Raw genomic sequence first — 12,326 nt, 5'->3', positions numbered from 1 at the left:
GGAGAAAATGGAAAGAAACAGGAAGGTTTTTCAGAGGTGAAACAGGAGCTCAGCCTTGAAGGAAAGATAAAAATTTGATAGACAGGATGTGGAAGGCATGCCAGACAGAGGGGACTGAAACAACGCACACAGACAGGAAACCACAGACTTGGTGTGAGTAATGGTGATTAGACTCATTACCAGAATATGAACAGGCAGAAAGTGGCCTGTGGAAGATGCAGTTAGAAAGTCTGACTGTGGCCGTGGCACCTGGATGATTCAGTTGGTAGAGCGTCTGACTTCGGCTCAGGTCATGAGCTCACAGTTCATGGATTTGGGCCCCGCATCTGGCTCTGTGCTGACAGCTCAGAGCCTGGAGCCTGCTTCAAATTCTGTGTCTCCCTCTCTCTCTGTCCCTCCCTCACTCACACTCTCTCTGTCTCTCTCAAAAATAAACATTAAAAAAAGAAAAAAAAATTGACTGCGGCCAATGTATGGCACTATGACAGCTTCAAAATCAAAATGAAGCATTTCTATTTTATTCTGATGGAACTGTAGATTTATCAATACCACAATGCCAGTGTCAGAGACATTCTTGAATATACTCTGGTGATAGCGGGCAAGTAGGAAGAAACGAAAAGGAACTCGAGATCAGAAGGCCAATTTTAAGCAAGCAGAATGATAGCAATGGGAAAGAGAAATATTATAAAGAGAGAGTCAAAGTTATTTGTCATCTCATTGAAATGGGATGTGATGGAAATGAAAGATAATTCACATTGCTAGACTAGATGTAATTAAGAAGACGGGGTATTGGAAAGAACACTATTGGTGGGTGGGACTGAACGTGGGAAAAGTGAGGTGGAGATGAAGGAGAAAGGCTGCTGAGTTCAGTTTGATCTTCTCTGAGTTCAAAATCTTCAGTAAACACTCAACAGGTATGTATTAATCATTACAATTTTCCAGGAACTGTGCTAGAAGCAGATATGTATCAGTGAACAAAGAGATAATGTCCCTGCTTTCAAGGAGCATACATTCTTGTGGGAGAAGACAAACAATAAACAAATGTGTCTGTCTGCTGGTGAAGAATGTTATGAAGGAAAACAAAGGTGAGGGGACAGGGAATGTCTGAGGGGAGCATGGGGGCTATTTTATATATGGTCATCAGAAAGAGAAACCTTCGACGAGATGTTGGAACAGAGGCCTGAATGATGTAAGAAGGAATGGAACATCCAGGTGGAAAATGGGTGCTTAGGACATGAACCAATAAGACAATAAACAATAGCAATAGCAGGGACACTTGGGTGGCTCAGTCAGTCAGGCGTCCGACTCCTGATTTTGTCTCAGGTCTTGACCTCACAGTTCATGAGATTGAGCCCTGCATCAGGCTCCAAGCTGATAGCACAGAGCGTGCTTCAGATTCTCTCTCTGCCCCTAACCCACATATGTGCACACTCTCTCTCTCAAAATAAATTAAATAATAGCAACAGCAGACATTCATTGAACCCTAACTACAGCTCAGGTACTAGGAAGTGTTGTCTTTGAAAGAACATCACTTCTTTCAACTGTCTTAACAACCCCAATTAGGTATGTAATGTCATCTTTGTTTTACTAATGAGTAAAACTAGGCTTAGGAATGTTAAGTGACAGAATTAATCATGACAGCACTAAGCCTTGAACCCAGATCTGCAGGACTTTAGAACCCCTCCAAGTTCTGGAATCATCCTTATTTTTTTTTAACATTTATTTTATTTTTGAGAGAGAGAGAGAGACAGAATGCGAGTAGGGGAGGGCAGAGAGAGAGGGAGACAAGAGAATCCAAAGCAGGCTCCAGGCTCTGAGCTGTCAGCATACAGCCTGATGAGGGCTTGAACTCATAACCAGTAAGATCATGACCTGAGCCAGTCAGACACTTAACTGACTGAGCCACCCAGGTGCCCCAGGAATTGTCCTTAAATACGCAATAGATGAAGCCATGACTAGGCACAGGATCATCAAGGGTGTAAAGATGGGAGATGTCTATGTTTCAGATAACTAGAAGACAGAGAAAAAGTGATAAAGAGCACAGAGAAAGAAGAGAGTCACAAAAGTCAGAAGAGAAGAGAATTTTAAGAAAGAAGATTTTTAACAACAGTTCAATAACACCGTAGGATTTGGCTGTTAGCAACTCACTTATGACCACAGTCAGTGAGTTCAACTGGGGAGTCTGAGGTGAAAGCTAGACTGCAAAGAGTTAAAGAAACTGGAGAAAGGTCCTTCCCTACTTTTAGAATTTCAATCCACATGAATGTATTACCTATTCAAAAATTTAACAATAAATAAAGTTTAAATTAAAAAGCCATACTGATTATCTGGGGCACCTAGGTGGCTCAGTTGGTTGTGTGTCCAACTGTTGATTTTGGCTCAGGTCATGATCCCAGGGTCATGGGATGGAGCCCCATGTCAGCTCAGCATGGAGCCTGCTTGAGACTCTCTCTCTCTCTCTCTCTCTCTCTCTCTCTCTCTCTCTCCCCTTCTCTGCCCCTCTCCTCTACTTGTACTCTCTCTACAAAAAAATTTAAATATTAAAAAAAAAAGCCATACTATTAACTGACTTGGTCATTTCACTTTTTCTAGAAACATTTAGCACACAGTAGGTGCTACTTACATATATTTAATCGACTAACTGGATAAATGGAAGAAAGGAATGGTCAAAAGGTGTAGCAGGCAGGAAGCCCAAGAGAAAATAAAGGTTTGAGAGTTAGCAAAGGGAGAGGATCACACAGTGACAGAAAAAAAAAAATGAGTTGAAATGGTTGACCAATTGGACCAGGCCAGCAGGGAATCAAAAAGCAAGTACAAAAAAGGAAGATGGCTGAGAGCGAGATGGCAGGAGGGAAGCCTTCCCTATTTTACTAGATTGTCAATTTACTGTCATACGAGGGCCTTGTAATCTGGCTCCAGCCAACTTGTCCAGATTGAGTTGTCATCACTTCCTTCTTTCTCTCCCTCCTTAATGCCGACACAAAGGCACACTCCCCCAGCGCCCCAATGACAGGGAGCTACTTACGATTCCTGTACACACCATTTTCACCCATTCTCATCGTTGTACTTAGACTGCCCATCACACCCCAACCTGTTTGTATGCCTAGCAAGATCTTACTCATCCTGAGTCTCACTTGGCTTACAATGCATCTTCTCTGTAAAGCCTCCCCAACTTCCCAGACTGAAGCACTCTTCCTCTTTGGCCTGAACACTGTGCTCCCATCCCATCTCCTATACTTACCTCCTTCAGAGCAATGATCCTATTCATCTGTAATCGCGTGTCACTACATTCTGAACATTTGAGGGACAGGGGCTTTGTCTCTTCATCTCTGTATCTCCTGTCCCTGACACTGTACCTGATATATATTATGTAAACAGCCAATAACTGGGTGGATGAATGGATGAACATAAACATATTTTAACTAAAGCTTTTAAAATTACCTTTTTCCTAGGTCTCAATTTCTCTCTCCATTCCTTTAATTCTTGGCTGTGTTCCTCATCTAATTCCTTGAGTTTCTGAGTTTCATGCTCTACCAATAGGTGGCATTTTTCATTCTGAAAATAAAGTTTGGGTTAAAAAATTTCCAATCAACTAAGCAAATTTTCACAAATATAATTACCTTTCAAAATAATAAAGTACTCATCAAACATCAAACTATTACTGAGGTTCAGATTCTCCTCTAAAAACCCAGGGCCAAGAACTATGAAATGAGTCATAGCTTCATTTTTGCAAGTTTAGAAGTTAGATCTGTTACTTACCATATGAAACGAACTAAAATAGAATTAGTTTGATCCTACTTTTCCTTTCTAAGAAGGTTTGCTCATAAAACTGACACTTCAAAGGGCATCTTCTTATGCATTTACCATTGGTGCCAGAATGTGGGATCAGGACTATTCTACTTTAGTAAATTAAGAGAATATGAAGAGTATCCATAAAGTACACACTATTCTGAAATCTTAAACATTTTAGACTATATAGTGGGTGGGCTGCACACTCCAGGTAAGGTCTCAAAACAGTCCCTCTAGGGTAACCTTTAAATGTCTTGAGAAAAATTCTCATATATTTAGTCCATCGCTTTTTTCAAAAACCTAGAAGAAAATGAGCTATTTCCCCCTAAATGAAATTTTGAATGCAGAATCTGCCAACAAAACCACCTACCTCATTTTGAAAACTTTGTCATCTTCTTTGCAAAAGAGACTACAAATAACTCAATACTGCTTTTGAAAGACTCAACTTCTTAGGTTTACAATTTAGCTTCATGTTTATATTAATCATGGTTATATAAACTCTCAACAAGTGCCTATGATACTAACCTGATCTTTACTCGAGTCTATACAGAAAACAAATCTCTCAATCCCAGCATTTCCATGAGTACAGTACAGTTTATCCCAGTTAGCTACTGTTTTCTCCAAACCACCACTTGTGCTGCCCTGCTCCCACCAGCTCAGTTCTCATGCTTCTCTATCTGACCTGCAGCTGATGCAGCTCTCGGACGTTGGCTTCACACTGCAACTGAAGATCCCGCATTTGATTTTCATGTTTCTGATGCTGAGCCATTCTCTCATTTTTCTGCCTCTTTTCTTCTTGAGCAGCAAACTATAAATAAGAAAAAGAAAATACTGTTAACAAGCAATATAATTTCTGCATCTTCTAAAGGAATAATTAAGGAACTTAAATCTTAAAGTACAATAAACTAAAGCTGCAAGCACGAATAACGTACTGTGACTCAAGCTGGAGTCGACATTACGGCTTTGGACGGGGGGTGGACTTCTGGTACCTTGTTCCTCCTACCTGATCAGTGACCACAGTTCATTTATGTGGGGTACCTGAGACTGCAGAAGCACAGTGAGGCCCCTACATTTTAACTTCAAAAGCTGTGCAAGTCACCTAATTCCCAAGGTTGGTTTTAGGGCCCAAGAGCTGGTGTGGGGCCTGGGGCCCTCTGTGGCCACCACCCTAGGAATACTAAGGTGGTATATGCCACATAACCAGCCCCAGTCCACAGAGCCAAAGAAAATACCAACAAGCCCAAAGGGGCTCGAAATGTTTACGACATAATTATGTGACACTTCTAAAGGACATTCCAGTTTTTTAAACTTAAAAAAGAAGAGAATAATTGGCTTATTTACCTGCTTAATTTTGTCACGGTCCTGATCTGGTGTGGCCGTTGAGTTAATTCTCAAGCTTTTCTTAAACATGGCCATTCGAGTCTTGGCTTCACTGCGCTGAATCTTAGGCAGTCTTGCTCTTTCTTGAGTCTGTCTGTTTTTCAATTCCTCAATAAGTCGTTGATTGTAACGCTGCATTTGTTCTGTTTCCTAAGAACGTATCAAACACAATCTTGTGATGTAGATATAATTTAAAATTTTAATTATTTATTTTTTTATTTTAGAGAGACAGAGAGAGACAGAGTGCATGCGAGGGAGAGGCAGAGAGAGAGGGAGACACAGAATCCAAAGCAGGCTCCAGGCTCTGAGCTATCAGCACAGAGCCCAATGTGAGGCTTGAACCCACAAACCATGAAATTATGACCTGAACCATAGCTGGACGTTCAGCTGACTGAACCATGCAGGTGCCCCTAAATATAATTTAATACTCAGTACCCACATGTATGCTCAAACATGTTCTTGTGTTGTTTCCCAAAATCACTCCCTCCCTTGTTGTATTATCAACCAGCAAACTTTTAGTCAAAATATAATTTATAACAAAAATAAAGCTATTAGTAAGCTTTATATAAGAGTCTTATATTGAAATTCTCATTACTAAGTCAGAAAGTCCACATTTTTTAAGGTATCTGAACCATAAATGGGGCCACAATAGCTACCTTTGAGACAGCATGAAGATTATAATGTAGAAGAGGACTTAAGCATTGAAATCAGTCACCTTCCATGAAACTCATAGAAAAGAAGTTTGCAATCATGATCAAGATACAATTAATTACTCCAAACTTCACCAAAGAAATTTTAGGATTAAAAAAATAGAAAGGAAATCTAAAATTCATTCTCTACGAAATAGAAGTTTCAAAAATGAATAACTCTGCAAACTTCAAATGAACAAAAAGTAAACCAATTTTCCTTTCATTAACCTTCTCATGGCGCTTAAGTAGCTGATGTCTTTGCATGAAATACTGATCTTTAAGTTGCTGTTTGAGCAGCTGGTGTTTTTCTTGTAAGTGTCGTTCTTCAAGCTCCCAAATTGCAGCTTCTCGAGCTAGAAGAAAGCAATTTTCAAAATGTCACTTTGTTCTTTTTACTAATGTACTTTGGAGTTCATTTTAATATTTACATAAATGTGTTCTATATACAGTAACTTATACGCACACTGACATTGTGAACTATAAATGAAATATTACCAATGGACAGATAATATCTATCACTATTTACCATTCTGTTCTGATGCTCTATAAACAGAAAATGCCCCACCCACAATACCAAAATTCCTTTTAATCATCTTAATGAAAAATAAAAAAATCTAAGCTTTTTGTTAAAATCCCATTCTGTCATGATGCCATTAAGTATACCAACAATTGTAAGGCATAATGAGTATACAAAACTATTCAGGTAAGGCTTTAGCATCATCTGCACAATAGAGATGTTTTAAGGATTGTATGTTTATGTTCACTTCTGTCACGAAGGCATTCATTCTATGTCTTACAATATTTAACTTTATAAAGAATTTTAAAAATTTAAATGCTTAAAATTTTACATAAACCTTTTCCTCTTATTAACTTCATCTTTCTACCACTTTAGCAAAGGAAAGCATTCACATAATTTCCAATTATTCGATATTATGGATACTAGATATATACATGTATCTTAGCAATGGTCTTCAGATACCATTTTATATATACACATATGCTGTGTAATTTCACATACCTCTCATGAGCTGCTGTTTGTTATTCAGGCACTCTCTTTCAATATTGGCCAGTTCTGCCTTCTGCTGTTGGATGATCTTTTTCAGAGAGCCATCTAATTCTTGTTGTTGCTTCTGAACAAATTCCTGTTCCTATTAGATAGTTAACCATGAGTTAATAAGCATCTACTGAGTGAAACATCCATTTATCTATATGACCATATACATTAGTAGCTATCAAGATTTCTAAACCAAATTTCTAAAGTTAACTGGATTTAAAAATCACCAATTATATAGCAATATATAAATGTATTAGTCACTCAATTCAAGCCCAGAAAAAAGTACTAGAATACATAATACTCTAAACTCAGTATTAAAAATAATACACATGAAAGAAGTCACCCACTCAGAATGTCCTATGATATGAACATCTTTAGGAAAATAATAAATTTAGAGCTTCTAAAACTGATCATTCATTACACTATGGTGTGGATAAAACAAGAAAAAACAAAATGCCTTTTATGAAAAAGAGAATAAAGAGCAAATAAGTAAAACACATATCAGAATATTTAATATCTCTATTTTTCCAAGAAATAAAGACTTAGGAAGTAATACCATGGCAACACTAACAGAGAAATAGTTTCTGTATCTCTAGCATGTGCCTAAAAAGAACAACAGTTTATGGACTTAATGAGAAATAGTGCATTGCTAGAGAAATGTGATCTAGGACTCATAAAGTGAGTTACATTTAATAAATAAATAAATACACACACACACACACACACACACACACACACACACACACACACACACACTCTCCTGATAGTCAAAACTTCTGCCAACATGTTTGGGATTCACTCATTCATTCAACAAATATTTACTGAGTACATACGATTTGCCCAAATGCAAAAATTTATGCTTTAAAAAAAATCCTTCGACAACTGTGTAAGAAAAGGAAATATTAAAGTGACTTATGGTCTTTATGCTAGATTGCACATTCACAGAAGAAAAGGAACAATATCCAAATTGAAGAAATGTAAATTTTGCCAGTAAATGTTCAGCTCTCCGTCCCTCTTTTGGCAGTTACAGCAGTCTATATATGATTAGCCCAAGGGATATTCTGATCAATTTGAGTGTGGATTTAGAAATTTAAGATTGAAGTGGCACTCCACCTATAATCCCTCCTCTTGCACATCCAAGAGAAGATAAAACCTCAAGGTCCATTTTGGATCTACTCTTTGTGCCTTTGACAGAGTCTGACAGGATCTGGATCACTACCAGCCTGGTCTTCAATGCACTGAGAGTGAGTGTAGCCGTGTTCCTTAAGGTGCATGCCTTACTATGTGTCTGGAGGTGAGAATTAGGTCTTACCATTCATGACGCCCTGTTAAAGTAATCCGGAGTTATAGATACTGCTGTCTCATCTGTCATAATTTGTACTTCAGCATAAATACAATTACACACTAGCAGAAAGACTAATGAATTGCCTCTGTAAAATACAATTGTGAGCTTCACCACAGCCAAGTTTTTATCACAGAAAAAAAGCCACAATGAATATTTAATTTCAACTATCTAGAATAAGGCCTTTTGAGTTTTATTTAAAGAGATACGAAATCTCCATGCCTATTTTTTAGGCAATTATAACAAAGAAAGTTGTTCAAGCTGGTCATTTTCCTACAGTAAATATCACATAATAAAAACTAAATTGTTTCTCTAATTTCATAGTAAAATTTCTATGTACAAACTTGTACAATACTTAATATATAATCTATAACTTAATATAACCTGCAGATATAGCAAAAGGTTTTCACATCTGTACCATTAACTTGTATAAAGGACTTTTAAAAAATATCTCTGTAGACAGAAACAATGGGTCCAAATTAACTACCATAAATATAAATACTACATTTAGACTCAAATAAATGCAAAAGTACAAGATGAGGGTGAATAAATATTTATGTGAAAATTAAGAAGAGTAAATACATGCCAGTGCCACTAAAAAAGTAAATGGAATTTCTTGTGAGTTCAATTCTTGGTCATATTACTATATTTGTCTAGATAAGCAAGATGACAGTCCAGTTCAAAGAAAATCTTTATTAAGTACTTACTAATGCTAGGCACTGTACCACTAAAGGGGCTACTAAAATTAAGAAAAGACAGTACTGCCTTTAAGGGCCTTCCATTCTAGTGATCCCAAATTGGTTCTGTATGCCCACATAAAGAATAGTGGGTCTCTTCCCTTAGTATCACATTTTCAGAAGTTCAAAAGTAAACCACAGAAAACAGGAAGCTGTGAATACAGGGTCTAGAAACCATGCCACACAATGAATAATGGAAAGAATTACAGAAGCCTGTCCTGAAGCAGCTAATCCATCAGGGGAAAATAAGAGCTAAGACTGAGTATAGGTCTTATACTATACGAAGAAGGAGGCAGAACTACCATTGTGCTGCTCCAGAAAGTAAAATAAGAGTTGACAGGTAAGAGTCAAGGTAGGCTATGTATGCAAGTGCCTTCAACAATGAGAATTAGCAAAGACACCAGTTGTCTTACAGAGCCAAGGACTTAAATAATTAAGCAAAGTCTGGATAATTACATAGTCAAGAATACTATGCAAACAATTTTCTTCCTTTCTTCCTTCCTTCATTTATTTTAATCTCTATATTTATTTTTATTTATTTATTTATCCCTACCCCAAAATGGGGCTGGAACTCACAACCGCAACATCAAGAGTCATATGCTCTCCCAACTGAGCAAGCCAGGCACCTCAAATAATCTTCTATATTAAAGGTAAAAATTACCTGAAAGGTCCAGGTCCCTCACATACTAATTCGTATATTTTGTTACTTCAAAAGAAATAAAATTTTGTATTAGTGAGCTTTCTTTAAATTTCCTAACTACAAAAGCCAAGTATAACACATTCACATTGGAATTTGTAATTGGAAATTATTCTTAAGTTCTAAAAGAAAAGTGATCTTACATTCCAAAAAGACTGAACAAATTTACCCAAAAAAAAAAGATGGATTTGATCAATAAAAGTAACAAATAATTTAAATCAACACAGAAACTATAAAATGCACCCTTTAAAAGTGTAAGTTTAAATGCTGATAAGGAATTTTGTCATATTAATCAGACAACTATAAATATTAAAAACACAACTTCGGATTCTAGAAAACTATAAGAAAGGGTTATGTTATATTGGGCTATTTGTACAGAATTTATTTCTAGTTCAAAGGATAAAAATGGTAATGATCAGAAAAGTGATTTTAATTCATAATTTCTCCCTCTCATTAAAAAAAAAATTGTTTTGCTTACTCTTTAGAAAACTACAGAGCCCAACAGCTGCCAATAATAATAAAAAAAATAAGTCTAATTTCAGGAGAGGGGAAAGGAATGGGTGAAATCAAGCTGTATTCTATCTACTCCAGTTGTGTATATCAAACATCAAAAACAAAAATTATAGCATTAAGTCAGCTAGTCACTTCCCCACAGAAACTGTGAGAAAGAATACAGCCTGGAATTCCAGACTTAATTTAAAACTACAGCAAGGGGAAGAACAACTCACTATTCCTTATACAATTTGAATAGTGAAAACTAAAGTTAAATGGAACTATAATCACATTTAATATGCCTTTTCTGACCATATCCATAATTAAAACATATATATAACATATATAAAATCAAAATGTCACTTCACACAAAGATAAAAATCTAATCACAGCATTCAATTTCTCACATGTGCAAAGTTTATAAAATACTCCTGGGAAGCTACTTCTTGGAAATGAAAATCTCAAAATTTGTGGTGAGGTAGAAAAAAAGAACACTGTTCGGAGTGTTCTAATCCCAGTTCTACCATTAATATGGTTTGTGACTTCAAGTGGACCGCTTAGTCTTCTGTGCTGCGATTTCCTTATCTATAAAATGGATACACTCCATCCCTGTATTAGGGTGGAGGCAGTAAGAATCAAATGTGAAAACGCTTTGAAGAATACTATACTATCAAGTTCATTTCAGATTACTACTGTCATTACTGACATTATCATCTATCAATCTTCTAGGCTTTAACAAATAAAGCGAACAATGAAAAGGCACATGTGAGCTGAAGAAAAGGCAGATAAAACGGGAGAAGGCATCCTCCCACAGACGCGTGGGACTTACATCCTGCAGCTGGGCACTGGAGACTGCGCAAGAGGACAACTGAAAAGACCGGATCATGGCCTGAGCAACACCCTGCGGGTCAGAGTACAGTGCACCTCCCAGGTGAGAATACAGCTGATGACTTTTTGTAAATGGAAAGAATAATTACACAAATGTTGAGTTTCAGGAGGTCTCGAACAAGGTACCTAACAGAGAGGCCTCTTTCTCATCTGTAAAAAGGTTTTGAATGAGATCAGTGGATTCCAAACTCTAGTTTATGCTGTTGTTTTTTAAACCAGTCAAACCCTCTTTCAAAAAATGTACCACAAAATGTACGAAACAGATGAAAAGCAGTGCTGCTTTAAAGTCTAAGCAGGGACCCAGAACCCCCAGTCCTCTCTTTTTGAAGGATCCCTGAGGTGCTTCTTCCAGACTCCACAGCTCTTGGGAGAACAGTTTAAAAACCACTGGACTAGGCAATCAAATACTTCTGGCTCCATGACTATATAACTATTATTCACAAATTCTCAAAATGTTTAAAATAGATGCGGTACCAAGTTATCATTTTAGCGCCTTCATGTAAAGCAGTAGCTAAAGAGAAATACTTTTAAATTTGTTAGATTACTAAATTTTCATTAAATTTACAGAAAGAAATTTACTGTTGCTTTCAGCTTTAGTTGAAAATACAGGCTAGCCCCCAAAATTTTATGAAAATAAACCAACAAAATTTTATTAAAGCATGGGATCACTTAACTCCTTCAACACTAAATTCTCAATGTCAACTCTAGCATCTGAAATATGTATTACCTTTTAGAATCTAAAAGGCCTACATTCCTGTACAAGGAAAAACCATATTGGTCTTATCTTGTTTGAAATCCAAATTATCCACAATTAGATGTGTGAAGCAAGGACTTCCTCTTCACCTATTAACAACATGACCAATAACCACTGGACTAAGCTGATAAGAGTTCAGATTAAGCACAGAAATAACGGTTTAAACATGAGAGGCAGTACGCTGTGGTAGTTCAGAGGAGCTTTCATTTCCTCCCCTGTAGAATAGAGGTAATAAGAGTAACTACCTCACATGTTGTGAGTTTAAATGAGTTCATGCAGGAGAAACATTTAGAACAGCACTTGACACAGTAAATGCTGTGTCTGCTTTAACACTTTAGTAATCCCCACACTAGGCCAAGACAAAATTTTTCACTGCCTCAAACCAAAACCCCCCCCAAAACATGAAATTTATTCAGATAGGCTAGTTTTGTTAAATTTTAAATTCCAAAATACTTCCCTTATTTTTCATGGTGTTAAGATATTCTTTCCTTTAAATTTTTAAAC

At 36.8% G+C, this 12,326-nt stretch overlaps 1 protein-coding gene across 3 annotated transcripts in view; it reads right to left on the bottom strand.

The window, feature by feature from the left end:
- The window catches only part of SLK (STE20 like kinase), a 56,018-nt gene that overhangs the window by 4,245 nt on the left and 39,447 nt on the right, over positions 1-12,326 (bottom strand). For all 3 annotated transcript variants that reach the window (XM_042907609.1, XM_042907610.1, XM_042907611.1), the window contains 5 exons: positions 6,877-7,006; positions 6,087-6,211; positions 5,131-5,319; positions 4,472-4,597; positions 3,442-3,555 (listed from right to left, as the gene is read on the bottom strand). In XM_042907609.1, the coding sequence (XP_042763543.1) occupies positions 3,442-3,555; positions 4,472-4,597; positions 5,131-5,319; positions 6,087-6,211; positions 6,877-7,006 (684 nt within the window). The remainder of the gene's footprint in view (positions 1-3,441; positions 3,556-4,471; positions 4,598-5,130; positions 5,320-6,086; positions 6,212-6,876; positions 7,007-12,326) is intronic.

The sequence above is a fragment of the Panthera leo genome, chromosome D2, assembly GCF_018350215.1.
Source record: "Panthera leo isolate Ple1 chromosome D2, P.leo_Ple1_pat1.1, whole genome shotgun sequence".
NCBI classification, from domain to species: Eukaryota; Metazoa; Chordata; class Mammalia; order Carnivora; family Felidae; genus Panthera; species Panthera leo.
This window is presented reverse-complemented; position numbering and strand designations above follow the sequence as displayed.